The 16,901-nt window shown below is 43.9% G+C and overlaps 1 protein-coding gene across 1 annotated transcript in view; it reads right to left on the bottom strand.

The window, feature by feature from the left end:
• Positions 1-16,901, bottom strand: part of Atg14 (autophagy related 14) — a 35,062-nt gene continuing 18,161 nt past the window's right edge. The window contains exons 4-10 of the mRNA XM_090345000.1: positions 16,265-16,346; positions 12,142-12,379; positions 8,061-8,290; positions 6,022-6,139; positions 4,801-4,891; positions 4,638-4,723; positions 1-526 (exon numbers count right to left, since the gene is read on the bottom strand). Coding sequence (XP_090201126.1) covers positions 217-526; positions 4,638-4,723; positions 4,801-4,891; positions 6,022-6,139; positions 8,061-8,290; positions 12,142-12,379; positions 16,265-16,346 — 1,155 coding nt within the window. The 3' untranslated portion in view covers positions 1-216. The remainder of the gene's footprint in view (positions 527-4,637; positions 4,724-4,800; positions 4,892-6,021; positions 6,140-8,060; positions 8,291-12,141; positions 12,380-16,264; positions 16,347-16,901) is intronic.

The following is a 16,901-nucleotide window of genomic DNA, read 5'->3' as shown; positions in this document are numbered from 1 at the left end:
CTAATACACAGGCACAGGTCCTCCTCCTGCCTGTCTGTACCTCTGTCCTGTCATCCATCACAGGCCATATTCCTGACAAGCAGAAAGGCTCATCTCCCTGCTCACAACTGACCGTGGGTAACCTCTGTGTTCCAGGCACTACCGCTGACTACATGGATGAGGTTACCAACAGCAGCAGAGCTGACGTGATGCAAACCTGGCCATTTCGAGCCGTACTTATGAGCGGTGACCAGTGTAAGCTTTGAACCAGGAGGTCACTGAGGCTGCGGCTGAGGAGATCATTCCACCTGCACTGCTGCTCGAGATGGGTGGGGATGCCTGCGAGCTCTGGCTTTGGGAGACTTCCACAGGCTGGGATGGGATGTCACAAAAGCGAGGACTTGGTAGGTTCTCCCAGTCTGTGCCCAGGTCCGTCTCTTCATCACTTATATGCTCGTCTCCACTCTCATCCGACTCTCCGGCCACTCCAGGATCCACAAACTCCATGGATTCCTCAAGGTCCGCTTGCACCTCAAAGGGTCCTGACCTGTGTGCACAGATACGGACACATTAGGAGGATCACTGGGCATCCCCTACCAAAGGTCAGGTGCTGTCGTCCCACGACCTCCTCTACTCAAAGGAACCAAGGCACCAAGAGGTGTCGTACTCACTGATCTAGAGGTGAGTTTTCTTTAAATAACACCTGCCATCCCAATACAATACTTTTGCCCCAAGTCTACCTTTGTGAAGACTGACATAAAATCCATCCAGTCTATGCTGGTGGTCCAAGAGGGACCTCCTGTTTTAAGTGAGTGTGGTACGCAGGCACTATCAAGCAGCATTCCAGTGACAACTGTGATGAAAATAGCTCCATGATGTATATACTACGATATACTATTTAGTGTAGCATGTGATAAATGATATCCAAAGAAAGCAGATGTTCTTTGCTTTTCCCAGAGAAGCTCTAGATTATAAACTCTTAAGACCCAACAGGATAGATGACCACGCATATCACAGGGCTTCTTTGGACGGCTGTCAATGGCAGCTCCTACACATCTGAAAACACCAACTTGTAATCGTGTGTGTGTCTGAGTGTACACACATCTATCAAGGCCTGGGCCCCGTCCCTGATGTTTTCGGTTCAAAGCTCGTGCTCTTCCATGTGAGCCACAGCTCCACTTACAGCGTTTGGGTGGTTAACTGGAGACGAGTCTCACAGGCTTTTGAACTGCAGTCCTCAGTAGGCTCCTGAGTAACTACTCTTACAGGTATGATCCACCAGCTCCTACCTGGCTTCGATCCGTAGGTTTTAGGGGTACGTTTGGTGCACAGAATGAGCTAGGACTAGTCACAATGTATTCATCTGCAGCAATGCACATTTTTGCACTATATTTTAGGAGAACTTGTTATTTCCCAAGGCCTCTCCTGGTTAAGTCCAACCTTTTCTCAGGTCTCACCCTATGCCAATCCCTCAGCACCAGTGTGGGACCACACAACAGACCCATACAAGCAGTGCTAGGTAGTCCTGGCTGGCCTCCAACTCCCCATCCTTCTGCCTTAGCCTGTGTGCAGGGATTACAGGTATGTTCCACTGTCTAGCTCAGTCTTTTCCTTGTCCCCTTTCAAAGGCCTATCAGCTCTGGTTCTGGGAGACCAGGCAGCCACCCCATGTACTTACCCTACAGGGACAGCCATAGATTTGGCTAAACTGTGGGACCAAGTCCCTGCAGCAACCCCTATCTCCTCACTGCAGTCCCCAAGATAAGTGTGTCTAGCCCTGGTTCATTTCAAGCCTCACTGATAAAGTTTGGGGGAAAACAACGGACAGAAATGAGAAATATCCTGTCATACATTCACTTGTGATCCCATGTTCTCTTTGTCCTTTAGAAAATAAGGTCCCAAGTGTATCTCACAGATGTGCAACTTGTGAACCACTCTAGGACCCCCCCCCCCCCCAACCCCCAGTCTCTGCAAGAACAGCAAAAATCCAATCCACATCTACGTGCTGTTTTTCAGCCACTATTAAGTAAACAGGAAGACGTACCCAGGTTTACTTCTGGATCTGCAGTGAGCAGCTTACATTTCCGAAGAGCCCTTGGAGCAGGACTCCCACCTTTTCTAGGCCTTAGCTTTCCCACAGGCCATGGCTCTACTGGGATAGATCTGGAGGGGCAGGGCTCTCCCCTTCAAGCTTTCTGCCAAACTAAAGGACACTGCTGCCCACATCAGCTTTGTAGACGCCTGTTTCTATCAGGTTGTTCTCTTTTTCCCTGGTTGGCTGCAAAGCTACTGCTAGCTCCTCTCCCCAAAAGGCTCCTACCCATCCATCTCAGGCTGAGGATGGCTAACTCACCTAACTCACTCCCACTCCTCATGCTCCCAAATAACCTCTTTCCATTCCCATTGCTTCTCCAAAAGGGTTGGGAGGGTAGTTCATGGGTACTAGCCCTACTACCACTAAGGTGAGGGAGTGGGAATGCATTTTAAGTTAAAAGGAAACATGGACATAGGGAGAGACTGACTGGAATATACTGCACGTGTGCATGGAAAGTCACAATGAAATCCCCACTAGTGTAACTAAAATAAAAACATAACTAGAAAAACAGGCCAAAATGAGGTCTGCTGACAACTGCAAATGTGGGTAGAAAGTTTAAATATCACAGTTTATGAGATTCTCCCCAGATGGGATGGCACGTCCCAGCCTGAGACACAGAAGCAGGAGGATCATGGTTGGAAGTTAGCCCAGGCAAAGTTTGTGTGGAATCCGATCTTAAAAAAAAATAAAGCTGAGCTAGTCACGGTCACTCAGGCCTGTGATCCTAGCTACTCAGGGGGCTGAGATCTGAGGACCGCAGTTCAAAGCCAAGCCAAGTGGGGGCACTAAGGAATGTGAGATTCTTATCTCCAATTAATCACTAGAAAACTGGAAGTGGGGCTGTGGTTCCAGGGGTAGGGAAGTAGCCTTGAGTTGAAGAGCTCAGGGACAGCGGCCAGGCCTTGGGGTAGGGTGGTAACGTTGAGTAGACAAGCTTAAGGATAGCGCCTAGGCCCAGAGTTCAAGCTTCATGACCCACACACAAAAAAAAAAACAAGTTGAAAGAACTAGAGGCGTGGCTCAAGTGCAGGGCACTTGATCCACTAGCAAACTCGTGGCCGGGGTATTTTCAATTCTGCTGCTCTGAATAGGAACTCGAGGTCCCCACAGGTTCCCCTCAGGCCCCAGTGCCTTGGTTTGGACTGAGGTAACTGTGACAAGAGTTTTGAAGCTCTACTTCCTGATCTGCAGCTTATACCAGCAACCCAGACGTGAGCCCCAGCCAGCCCTGGGTGGCCTCCATCCAGCAGAGCTGACCAAGAACCCAAGAGCTCAAGGTCACTTCACCCTCACAAAGACTAGCTCCAGTGTCCCCAGGCCCGCTATCACCCACGCTCCCACTTTCCTCAAGCTCCTCTTAGAACAATGGAACCCACAACTGTCATCACTTCTAGGTGAGCCTTTGAGTTCTTGGTCTAGTTTTGTAGGCAGTTTGTCATTCTGTCATGGCTCTTATAAGTTATAAAACCTGTTTTTTGTTTTTTAAAAAAACTTCATGTCAAGGATGTGGCACCTGTTACCGGAGACAGTTTTTACGCAGTAAAATGAGCAATTCCTTGACTTCGTGGTTTCTGGGTTTTGTGGCCTATTTGGAAATTCTCTCCTATCCTATAGTTCTAGAACACTTCTCTTACTTTATAGCTCTTAAATAAAGTATCTTGTATTGTCTAATTTTTCTGCTGCTGTTGTTGAGACAGGGTTTCTAATGTTGCCCAAGCTGGCCTCCAACAATCTTTGCCTCAGCCTTGTTAAAATTAACTATACTACGAACAGGGTCAAGACATCTTTCATTATCATAAAACTAATATATTTAGTTGGAAAAAATAGGTAATATACCTGAAATGGCCTTTGGGGGCCTAGTGGTAGAGTGCGTGCCTAGCATGTGCGAAGCCCTGAATTTGATTCCTAGGTACCACATATACAAAAAAAGCTGGAAATGGCATTGTGGCTCAGCGGCAGGGCACTAGACTTGAGCAAAAAGTGTTCAAGGACAGTGTCCAGGCCCTGAGGTCAAGCCCCAGGACTGGCAAAAAAAAAAAAGAAAAAAAAAAAATGAAATGGCCTTTCATGTTCAGGGAGAGCAATAGACAGCTGGACCCTGGGATCATTCCACAGCATTTTAGGTGTTAGATATGTTTTTTTTGGGGGGGGGAGGGGCAGTCCTGGGCCTTGAACTCAGGGCCTGAGCACTGTCCTTAGGCTTCTCAAGGCTACAGCTCTACCACTTGAGCCACAGTACCACTTACCAGCTTTTTTTCTATGTATATGGTACGGAGGAATTGAACCCCGGTCTTTGGAAATGCTAGGCAAGCATTCTACCACTAGGCCAAACTTCCAGGTCCTAGATATGCTTGAGATTAATTTTCTTTCAGGTATAAATTATGAAAGGATCTGTTCAAATATGATTAGCCACTGTTTCCTTCAGCACAGAACTGTACAACTGTTGTCATTTGTAGAAAATTTGAGGCAGTAATAAAGGAGCCTCTTTGGGAAAACACAATACTCCATAAAGGCAGCCATAATAAAACAACATATAGGAGAAAGCAGGTGACCCCTGGCTTACCTGCCTAGATGTTCAGAGCTCGAACTGACCAGATACATTAAATTCCTGAGAGTATGCAGTGGTTGCAATTGATCTAAGTTGACATGCTAGAAAAAGCAAAGATTTGATGAATACTTTCAAATATGTAACGTTAAATATTAGTTCACATCATATTTTTCCATACCTGAGAAAAACAAAGGTAAAGGATATTTGTATTCAATTTCTTCACTGCTCGAGTAAATTTCTGTTTGCTGAGATTTTCTCCACAAAATTCACTGTAAAACACATGATTTGTAAAGTTTTATTTATTTACTTATTTTAGAAATTCTATGTTAAAACGTTCATTTTTTTTTTTTTTTTTTTTTTTTTGCCAGTCCTGGGCTTGAGCTCAGGGCCTGAGCACTGTCCTTGGGCTTTCTCAAGGCCAGAGCTCTACCACTTGAGCCTCAGCACCACTTCCGGCTTTTTTCTATGTATGTGGTACCGAGGAATCGAACCCCGGTCTTCATGCATGCTAGGCAAGCACTTTAACCACTAGGCCGAACTCCCGGCCAAACGTTCATATTTTTGAAGAAGGCAGTATCTAAGACAGCCTTGCTATGCACTTAGCTAGTCTTGAACTCACAATATTCTTGCCTCAGTCTCCCAAGTGCTGGGATTACAGGCATGCTTCTACCAGCTATAGGCTCTGAGGCTGAATTCTACCTGCATACTGCTGAAATGTTAAGTTTAAAATTATAAGTATTTGTACCTCCTACGTAATACCACTCATAGAATTTCTTCTACAGACATCTTTACACAATAAAGAACTGACAAAGATGTAAGACCACTCGGTGAAGCATTAAGAAGGGACAGGTAAAATTACTTCCACCCCGTGATATATGCAGAGGAAAATGCAGCAAAAGAAGTTTATGTATGTTTGAAGTACAAAGACAGACTGGGGGAGGAACGGAACTGGGTGGATGCATCTCTAACTTTTGTTTTGAATTTAAATATTTTTTTTTGCCAGTCCTGGGCTTGGGCTCAGGGCCTGAGCACTGTCCTTGGACTTTCTCAAGGCTTAGCATTCTATCACTTGATCTTCAGCACCACTTCAAGCTTTTTTCTATGTATGTGGTACCGAGGAATCAAACCTGGGTCTTCATGAATGCTAGGCAAGCATTCCACCACTAGGCCAAACTTCTGGCCTAGATTGTTTTTTTTTTAAACCCCCTACGGATGAATTCTCCGTGGTTTTAGGTTTCACATGCAACTTCAAGATAATAAATCAAAATTCATCTTTTGAAACAAATCTTTTTGTTACACCTCTTTTGACTTGAAAGTTAAAATTCTTGGTTCTTATTGACTAGAATCAAGAAGAATATATGTTGTACTTGAAGACATAATGTCACACCGCATGACTTGCCTGTTGCACAATTTTCTGGGGAGGTTGACATCGAGAATGTGGGACAGAATGTTGGTGAGCTGAGTGGCATAGCACAGGGCAGCACTGATTGTGTAGGCCGGGTTACTATTCTCCATGTCTGAAAAGGAAAACAACCATCGTATGTGAAGTGCCTCTGCCTTCAACAAGATTAAGGTGAACCATGATTTATATTTTCATTTCTGCTTTTATCATTTCATTACTGATGGTAAAATGTATTCATTTCTCCTTGGCCAGGTGTAAGTGGTCCATTGCTTTTTGCTGAGCAGAATGTAATATAAACAAATTACTATAAACAAGTTAAACCTACCAAATCAGACCCAGCTGGACCTGCTAACACACTGTCAAAACAGATAATGACCAACCCACGTCCACTGCAGTGACAAGCACCAATAATACCAGCAATTGGGAGGTGGAGAGGAGACGATCGAGTTCTCGGGCAGCTTGGGCCTCACAGCAAGATCTTCACAAACACCAAAAGGGGGCACAGCTCTGTGCAGACAGAGTGCTTATAACATGGTAAAGCCTGGGTTCTATCACCAGTGCCATAGAGAAAAATTCAAATATGTAAGTAAATTCTCCCAGGGAGGCCTTTCTGACTCCTCAATGGGAAAGCATGTGTTCAATGACTAAATTAACAATTCTTTGCTAAGAAACTGAAGGGAGCTTATGGGTTAACTACTATGGTATCTTAATGTTCATCTTGGATTGCGAAAACACAGTTGAAAATTACCAACTAATGAGAGAATACAAGAAGACGAACAATTTCTTTAAATAATACTATGTTTGTCCCTCAACTGGCAGAGCACCTATCTAGTAATTACAAGTACTTAACACTTCAGCACCACAAAAAAAAGAGATATTTCTTCCCCCCTCGATTGTAGGGCTTAGACTCTGGGCCTGAGCACTGTCCCCGAGCTCTTCAGCTCAAGGCTTACTGCCTTACCCCTTGAGCCACAGCACCACTTGGAGATAAGAGTCTGGTGGACTTTAGTGCCTAGGCTGGCTTTGAACCTTAATCCTCAGATCTCAACCTCCTGAGTAGCTAGAGGATTATAGGCGTGAGCCAAAGTGATGAATGGGTACACATACAATGGAATGTTAGTCAACCACAAAAAGCAATAGAGACTGTACACAGTGACTCACACTGATAATCTCAGCTATTCAGAAGGTAAAAACGGGGTCAACTGCAACTCTCGTCCAGTCCAGGCAAAAAGAAAGTCAGATTTTATCTCAATAAAACAAAGTAGCCATGCCTGCACCCCCAGCTATAAGGGGGTGATGATCTAAGACCAACTCCAAGCAAAGGCAACACTATCTGAAAGGTTACATGAAGCACAGAGAAATGGGCATGTGTGGCTCAAGCTTGAGCTTACATCGCTATTCAGGGGAAAAAAAGAAAGAAAGAAAGAAAGAAAGAAAGAAAGAAAGAAAGAAAGAAAGAAAGAAAGAAAGAAAGAAAGAAAGAAAGAAAAGAAATAACAGGTAACATTTTTGTGCTGTGTTTATTTTAGCAGTTCTAGGTGGACACTGAAATACCCTAACAACAAAACCCCCTACAAATTCCTGTGCCAAAAGGTGAACCTAGCAAAGAAGGCCACTCACTCCATGATCGTTTCTGTTTCCACAAGAGGTTTTAGAGATGGCTGCCTGGCATGGGCCAAGCTAAGATTGAAGGGATGTTCTTTAGAGCCATGTGGCTGTGAGGATGTACTAAGTGGCACTGAACTGTTCAATATTGTTTCTTTGGCCAGACCTGGGACTTGAACTCAGGACCTGGGCAACGTCTTTTCTCAAGGCTAGCTAGCACTCTACCACTTAAGCCACAGCACCACTTCTGGCTTTTTCCGTGTATTTGGTACCAAGGAATCGAGCCCAGGGCTTTGTGCGTGCCAAGCAAGCACTCTGCCACTACAGCACACTCACCGCCTGAACTGTTCAGTTTTACCTTGGAAAAAAATGTGCATGACACACACACACACACACACACACAAAGTTCTCTAGGAATAATTTGCTCTCACCAGGCCCTTGGGTTGCTTTCTTCTCTTCTACCCAGTTGTAGTAGGCAGCGTAGTCCCCGTTGTTAGGGAGACTAATCCACGGCCCTGCTATGCTAATGCTGGTGTCGCCGTTGTGGTCATCACAGACCCACCGGCCAGAATGGTAAGTGGTCCTCCGTGCTTCAGCAAGCTGGCTCACAGTGCTAGAGGTCATGGCGTTATCACTCTCTGAAGATATATCTGCAGGATCTCTAAAAACCCAGACACACAGAGATTTCAAGAGACAGGATGGGTCAGACAGGTGAGAACACTGGAAAGTTGCCCATGGGTAAAAGAACTGACTGGAATATACAGACATGTGGGTACTATCCCGGATGATTATCAAGTCTGTTACACAGCATGGGAAGATGGCACCCAGAGCCAGGTTCTCAGGTTACAGGGCTGTGGACATCTGTTCACATGGTTAAAAATCCATGCTCTGAACCAGAGTTTGGCCTAGTGTCAGAGTGCTCACCTAGCATGCGTGAAGCCCTGGGTTCAATTCCTCAGTACCACATGCACAGAAAAAGCCAGAAGTGGTGCTGTGGCTCAAGGGGCAGGGCACTACCCTTGAGCAAAAAGTATGCAAGGACAGTGCCCATGTCCTAAGTTCAAGCCCCAGAACTGGCAAAAAAAAAAAAACAAAACCACGCCCTCAGCAGGATGCTTGTGGCTCCCAGCTGTGACCCTAACTTCTAGGAGGCTGTGGTCTGAGGCACTTCAAAGCTAGGCGAGGCAGGGAAGTCTGAAGACACTTTCCCTTTCCTGTGTGCAGGTCCTGGGCTTGAACTCGGGACCTGGGTAATGTCCCTGGGCTTCTTTGGCTCAGAACTACAGCACCCCTTCTGGCCTTTTCTGAATAGTTTATTGGAGACGAGCGGCCTTGTGGCCTTTTTGCCCTGGCTGGCTTTGAACCACGATCCTCAGATCTCAGCATTCTGAGTAGCTAGGATTACAAAGTACCAGGCCACCAGGGGCTTATGCCATGCTTATCTCCAATTACCCACACCAAAAAAAAAAAAAATTGACTGTATGTGGGAGCTACAGCTCAAGTGGCAGAACTCTAGCCTTGAGCAAAAAAGAAAAGGACAATCCCAGGCCCTGAGACTAAGCCTCTTCGCCAGTGCCCACCCAAAACAAATGTTACTGACAATTTTTAATCATCAGAAATTTAAACTGCCAGCTGGGCACGGTGGCTCACGCCTGTAATCCTAGCTACTCAGGAAGCTGAGATCTGAGGGTCAAGGTTCAAAGCCAGCCCAGGCACAAAAGGACCTGATCTCCAATTAACCTCTAGAAAATGGGAAACGGGGCCTGGCTCAAAGGTAGAACAGTAACCTTCAGCTGAAGAGCTCAGGGACAGCGCCCCATGCCCACAAACAAACAAACAATTTAAACTGCCAATGAGACTGGCCTATGCTAGGTAATAGTCATGCTGCATACCTGAAGATGACTGCTCTCCATTTCCAGGAATAAGCTAAGCAATAAATACCAATTATTCTTTAAACTTTTTTATTTTTTATTTTATTTTGCCAGTCCTGGGCTTGAACTCAGGGCCTAAGCACTGTCCTTGGACTGTCTCAAAGCTAGAGCGCTATCAGTTGAGCCTCAGCACCACTTCCGGCTTTTTCTATGTATGTGGTACCGAGGAATTGAACCCTGAGTCTTTGTGCATGCCAGGCAAGCACTCTACCACTAGGCCAAACTCCTGGCCTCTAAAATTTTTTAAACTGGGAAAACCATATGGTTTAAAATAATAAGCCATCACATGTCCATATAACACTTTTATTTTTTACAGCATTTGTGAACTTTTTCCCAGGCTGACCTTGAACTATAATCCTCTCAGGTGTGAGCCACTGTACCTGAACAAGGCAAATTTCTTTCTTTTTTCTTTTTTGTCAGTTATGGGACTTGAACTCAGAGCTTGGGCTCTGTCTCTGAGTTCTCAAGGCTACAGCTTTAGCACTATAAACCATAGCTCCACTTCCAAGTTTCTGAGTAGTTAATTGGAAATAATGAGTCTTTTTTTTTTTTCACAAATAACCTTTTGTTTAATAAAATAAAGGTTCATGTTTACAACATAGATTTGAGACAAAGGTCCTGAGGGAGGGGGTGGGGGAGGGAAACTGGGAGAAAAAACTGGGAGAAAAAACGTGGGTAAGGGGTATCAACGTACAGGAATTAATGTAGGACCGAGAGTGTTGGCCAAGCATGTCCAACGATCCGGGTTTGATTCCTCAGTACCACATATACAGAAAAAGCCAGAAGTGGTGCTGTGGTTCAAGTGGTAGAGAGCTAGCCTTGAGGAATGCCCAAGGACAGTGCTCAGGTCCTGAGTTCAAGCCCCAGGACTGGCAAAATAAAAAAAAAAAAAAGAAGTAATGTATCCACTATCTGATGAATGTAATTATAAGCCCTCTATATATCACCCTGAAAATAAAATACAATAAAAAATAAAAAAGGACTGATAAGTAATGGTCTGTGCAAATATGTACAGCACATTCTTTTAGTGTGTGTGCCAATACTGGAGCTTTTTCACTGAAGACTGGTACTATATCATAGCTCTATTTCCCGCTTTTTATTGCTTAATTAGAAATAAAAGCCTCATGTATTTCCTTGCCTGGGCTGGCTTTAAACCATGATCCTCACATCTCAATGTTGTGAGTCACTAGGGTTACAGACATGAGCCACCCATGACTGGCTACATACATTTATTCATTCATTCATTTATTGTGGAAATAATGAGTCTTACAGGGACTTTAATGCCCAGACTGACTTCACATCATGATCCTAAGATCTCAGCCTCCTGAGTAGCTAGGATTACAGGCATAAACCAGTAGTGCCTGGCTCAGCACAGCACATTTCTATGAAAAAATAAATCCTTTATATTTCAGAACAGCACGCTTCCTGGCTCCTTGTACATAGTATTAGCAAGACATGTACTCAGGGATTCAGATTTGATCAAGCCAGAAAGTGGACGTGGTGCTAGGAAAACACTGAGAAGCAGGCAGCAGAGAGGGCTTTCTGAATTTGCACTGTCCTGCTCAATCTTTCTTCCTTCTGCCACAATACCTCACCACAACCTAACTCCAGCTCACACAGATATGTCCATGGTTGGGGTACCATGGCTAACTCTAAGCTTATTTTATTGTTGTTAGTCCTGGGGCTTGAACTCAGGGTGTAGGTGATGTCCCTGAGTCTCTTTGAGTCTCTGTGCTTATGGCTAGTATTCTAGCACTTTGAGCCATAGCACCACTTCTGGATTTTCTGAATGGTTTATTACAGATAAGAGTCTCACAGACTTACCTGCTTGGGCTGGCTTTGAACTGCAATACTTAAATCTCAGCTTCCTGAGTAGTTAGGATTATTAGCCGTGAGCCACTGGCATCTGGCTAAGGTCAGCTTTTATCTCTCTCACACGCAAAGGAACAAGAAATTTTATTATAGAGATAATGTGACCATGATGAACAGTAAAGTGAGGAAACCCAGTCTTGTCCATCCAGATTCCTGAAGGTTCAAGACTAAAATCACACTACTCTATCTCAAAAGCAGTGAATATGATGACTGTCATTACTGGAAAGAAGCTAAGACAACACCACCTGCTCCACATCTAAAAGATTCTTAAATACTTGGTGTTTTCTTACATATTAGCTCGTGATCTTTCTGTATAGTAGACATTTTTTAATCCCCACTTAACAGATAAGGAAATAAGATTTGTAAATTTAAGACTGTGACTGACAAAAGACAGCTAATTAGTGACCTAGCTGGGTACTATATGACATGACCCAGCAAATGGTTCCCAAACAGGAGTGTTAATCAGCCAATCATCTGGAAGCTCTGTGACAGACTTGTTCACAGGAGAGGAGGCCCCACCCCTCACCCTTGTTGCCAACCCAACTTTACACAGAGTGTACTGTTTGCTGAAGCAGATAAGACTTAAGTTTCATTACCAGGAAAACCAATGACCCTAGAATGAGGCCAATAAATGAGGTGCTGACGCACTTGAGAAACAGCATTTGGAACTTGACCCATTCTTCAGAGTGGGAAGACTTGCTTACTGTACCTCACGCTGGTCTTTACTTCATCAATTGGAAATATGACAGAGGTGAGCTCCAATATATGGGATCGCCGAAGTTCTGCCAAATGTTCATAATGATTTCTTAAGTCAATGGACTTTTTTTCTACCAGGTCACTAAGTTTGCGATTGTGCCTTTGAATCTTCTCCTTTTTCTCTTGGTGCCTTTGTGCTCGACTGTAAAGCTTCTGATTCTTTTCCTTGTTTTTGAGAAGGCCTTCAGAATCTAAGATAAACAAACAAATGATAGCCAACAATTAACTGCATACAGCTTGTGTGTACTACAGATGCCCATCCTGCAAAACTGAGTGACACTGAAAACAAACATCTCAGCAAGGGTCCGCCTTCCAGTTCTAACACTAGTTTATTTTCCAAAATGCTCGTTAACTTTCATGATCCCTACTGAGTTCTTTGTAGTGGCTTGCATAGATCTGTCTAATCCAACACGGTCAGGTCAAGTCGCATTTTTCTTTTAAGGACAGTTTCAAAGTTGACACCATAATCCCTCTTAGGGTGGCTGAAAATCCTCTGTCATCCCATCTGCAACCAGAGCAGACTAGGAACTCAGAGATGTCTTCTTCTGTCTGTTATCTCCTCACAAATGTAAAAATAGTCTATGATCTTGCTGTAGTATACTTGTTTCTCTGAATAAGCTAAGAGGACTACACATACAGATCAACTCTGCAACTACATATTACCTCACTGTGTTTATGCCTTATATCTTTTTTCAATCTTTATGTTTTATTATAAAGGTGATGTACAGTTACATAAGTCAAGTAAAGAATAATGTCTTTTTGTACCCCTTCACTCCTATCCCCACTAACACTTGTATAGTTCATTCTCTACATAGTGTCTAGTGAATACCACTAATGCGTTTGTTCACCCTTCTACCCTCCATTATACTGATATAAAACCTTATGAAAAGATTCTAGAGAAGCAACTCATCAAGCTCTATCATTTATAATTTGTGTACTTTCCTAGAACACATACTTCAGTAACACAGTTAAAAAAAATACTGCTTGGGGAGCCGGGAGTTTAGCCTAGTGGTAAAGTCCTTGCCTAGCATGCACAAAGACTTAGGTTTGATTCCTTGGTACCACATACATAGAAAAAAGCTGGAAATCGTGCTGCAGCTCAAGTGGTAGAGCTCTAGGCCAAGCCCAGGACTGGCAAAAAAAAAAAAAAAGAAAGAAAGAAATACTGCTGGGTAGCAAACTCATAATCCATGAGCTTGAAACTTTAAAACTGTTTCTAGGGGCTGGGAGTTTGGCCTAGTGGTAGAGCGCTTGTCCTGCATGCATGAAGGCCAGGGTTCAATTCCTTGGTACCACATACATAGAAAAAAGCTGGAAGTGGTGCTGTGGCTCAAGTGGTAGAGCTCTAGCCTTGAGAAAAGACCAAGGACAGTGCTCAGGCCCTGAGTTCAAGCCCCACAACTGGCAAAAATAAAAATAAAATAAAAATAAATAAATTAAACTGTTTCCAGTACTATGGGGTGTAGTCTGGAAGATGGGAGTAAGATGTATCCTTCTGAAGAACAGAGCTGGCAGGTGGACCGTCTAGAGCAGGGCGGCTGCAGTGAAGCCGTTCCATCTGCACACTGCTACTGCTCATGACAAGAGTCGTTCAAACCCGGGGTAAGCCAGAACTTCCTCAACATGCAATAGGACGTTAACCGTGACATTCAACGACTCTAAGATTTTCTGTCCAGACATTTAGATGGTCTGGTGACCATTACTGGTAACTCCAATCATTTGCGGGGGGTAGAAACCAGCTTGGTTTTTATTATTTTTTAAAAACTGTTTGTAATGGGCATGTCTCTCAGTTCTTTTGCTTAGGATTGAGCCACAGCTCCACTTCTGGTTTTCTGGTGGCTCAATTTGGAAGTAAGAGTCTCATAGACTTTCCTGCCTGGGCAGGATTTGAACTGTGATCCTCAGATCTCAGCTGCCTGGGTAGCTACAATTATAGGCATGAGCCACCAAGGACCAGCTAGGGTCGACCTCTTTAAGACTTGTCTCTCTTTCCCATCATCCATTCTCTTTTGGACCTTTCTTCTTTTTTCTTTCTTAAACTTTCTGGGCTGCTTTTGTTTTAGGGTTTAAGACCTGTTCAAAACTGCAGATCAAAGCTTTAAATGTGCTTGACAGAGAAATGTGCACGCTCAGCACATTCTTCAAGTTCAGAGGGCTCACAGATGCTGGTGGCACACCCTGGTTGAACCTCATGGGGAGGTGTAGAAGGAGGGGAGCCAAGGTTGAATAAAAGCCTTTGCTGCTGCTGAAGCCAAGTATGGGGAGAACACAATCAAAAACTCCATGGCTCCCAGAGGCCTGGGGTTCTGACCAACTGAAGGAGCCTGTTCATCCTGTGCAACTATGGAGCTCCTTCTCCAGCCTGTCATCCTGTGCAGCTCCACACGAGCACTTCATCAGGATGATTCCGAAGGAAGCTCCTACACCACCATTACATAGCACTAGTAAGTACTTGCTTCTGAGAGCAACCAGGAGACAAGAAAGGAATCACAAGGCATGACAATGACTCGCTGTAACCTTAAACAATGGTCTTCAGAAATACATGTTTCTAAGATGTCAAATTCCAAGTTTTTACAACTCCATGATAAGTATAAAGTATTTACAGGTAATAGAAAATGTGTATAGATTAAAATAGGTAGGTGATTCACTAAGAAAAAAAAGCCAGTATTCTATGCTTTTGGCATGAACTAATGATTATTACAAGTGACACCCAATTGAGCCTATTTCCTGTTAACTAAAACAAATGAGAGCAAGTATACCTCACTTTTTCTTTTTTGGTGGATCGTGGGACTTGAACTCTGGGCCTGGGAGTTATCCCTGAGCTCTTCAGCTCAAGGCTACCGCCCTACCCCTGAGCCACAGTGCCATTTCCATACCTTACTTTCTTGTTCATGGTGTCAAGGATCAAAGCACATGTCCTAAGCTAAGCTATACTCTCAGTTCTTCCTAATGTTAAAACTAAAAGGAAGCAAGTTATTGATGGCTATATAAATGTGTTTATTTAAATTAATTACACAACTACCATACGAGGAAAAAGAAAAGCCAAGTACAGGTTGAATATCCCTGATAAGAGAACCTGAGGGGGCCAGGAGTGTAGGCTACTGGTACAGTGCCTGCCTAGTATGCACAAAGCCCCGAGTTTGATTCCTTGGTTACCACATATACAGAAAAAGGTGGAAGCGGTGCTGTAGCAGTAGAGTGCTAGCCTTGAGAAAGTTCAAGGACAATGCCCAGGCCCTGAATTACAGCCCTAGGATTGGCAAAAAAAAAAGAGAGAAAGAGGGAGAGAGGGGAAGGGAGAGAGAGGGGGAGGGGGGAGGGAGAGAAAAGAAAGAGAGAGAGAAGGAAGGAGGGAGGGAGGGGGGAGAGGGAGGGAGAGGGGGATGGAGAGGGAGGGAGGGAGGGAGGGAGGGAGGGAGGGAGGGAGGGAGGGAGGGAGGGAGGGAGGGAGGGAGAAGAGAGAATCTGAAACCTGAAATGTTCCAACATGCCATCCAAAGTAGAAAATTCCACACCTAACCTCAAAGGCAACATGCTAAAAATGCATTTATAACTGCCCCCAGGCTATATGTATAAAGTTGGCTTTTCAAACACAAGAGACTTGATATCTCATATATATGCAAATATTCCTAAATGTTTCTAAAAATCCCAAATCTAAAAGACTCCTGGTTACAAGTAATTTATATTTCCAACCTGGAGTAAAGTTCTCCAAATCTCTGTAGCTCCACCTTCATCTGTTGTTCACTGTCCCTCTATTTTATGAATCCAAGAGCCGGGTGCAGTGGCTCACGCTTGTAATCCTAGCCATTATAAGGCTGAAATCTGAGCATCCCAGTTCAAAGCCAACCCAGGTAGGAAAGGCTGTGAGACGTTTATCTCCAAGTAACCATCCAAAAGCCAGAAGTGGAGCTGTTGCTCAAGGAGCAGAGCCAGCTTTAAGTGAAAAAGGCTCAGAAACTAGGCCCAGGCCCTGGTTCAGTCTCCAGGGCAGGCACACACACTCCTGCTCTCCCACTCCCCATGAAATCCCCAGGAGCTCTTTTTCAAGGCTAGAAGGAAGGAGGCAAGTTACTTACTCTTCTTCATTTCTTCATTTCCTTTACATATTGTTTGCTTCAGCTGTTCAATCCTCATCTTGCAAGACATTACTTTCCATCTCTGAAAAAAGTAACCGGTAAATATAATAAAGTTGGGGTCATAATCAAGTAATATTATCTATGTGAGATCATTTTTCATTTTCAGACCTATTTTTAGAAAACAAAGGAAGATTTGATAATTATGTTTCTTACAGACAACAAAAAACCTTTCCTAGCTACTTCCAGGGATTAATGAGCTCAGAAAAAATGGTGAAGGACATTCTCTAAATTTGCTCTGTCCAATCCTAGACATACAAGGTTATTTAAAACATGACTAACTTGACATAAAATTAGGTCCTTACACCACATATGAATATCAAATGGTCAACACCATCCATGACTAGTTTGACAATGTGGATACAGAATCTTGGGATGGTCATGAAGTCTTATACTCATACTCTCTACATCTGTAATACTCCCAGTCAGGACACCCTCAAAATCATTATAGTAGCTCATTTCATAGAATAAACACTACTTGCACAGTAATAAAATTCCTATACAAGTTTTCGTTTTGTTTTGAACCAGTAGTGGGGCTTCAACTCAGAGTCTTGGGGCCCTGTGTTCTTGCTTGACTTTT

The sequence above is a fragment of the Megascapheus bottae genome, chromosome 14, assembly GCF_031878675.1.
Source record: "Megascapheus bottae isolate mThoBot1 chromosome 14, mThoBot2.hap1, whole genome shotgun sequence".
In the NCBI taxonomy this organism is placed as follows: domain Eukaryota; kingdom Metazoa; phylum Chordata; class Mammalia; order Rodentia; family Geomyidae; genus Megascapheus; species Megascapheus bottae.
The sequence above is the reverse complement of the archived record's forward strand: the minus strand, read 5'-3'. Positions and strand labels throughout refer to the sequence as shown.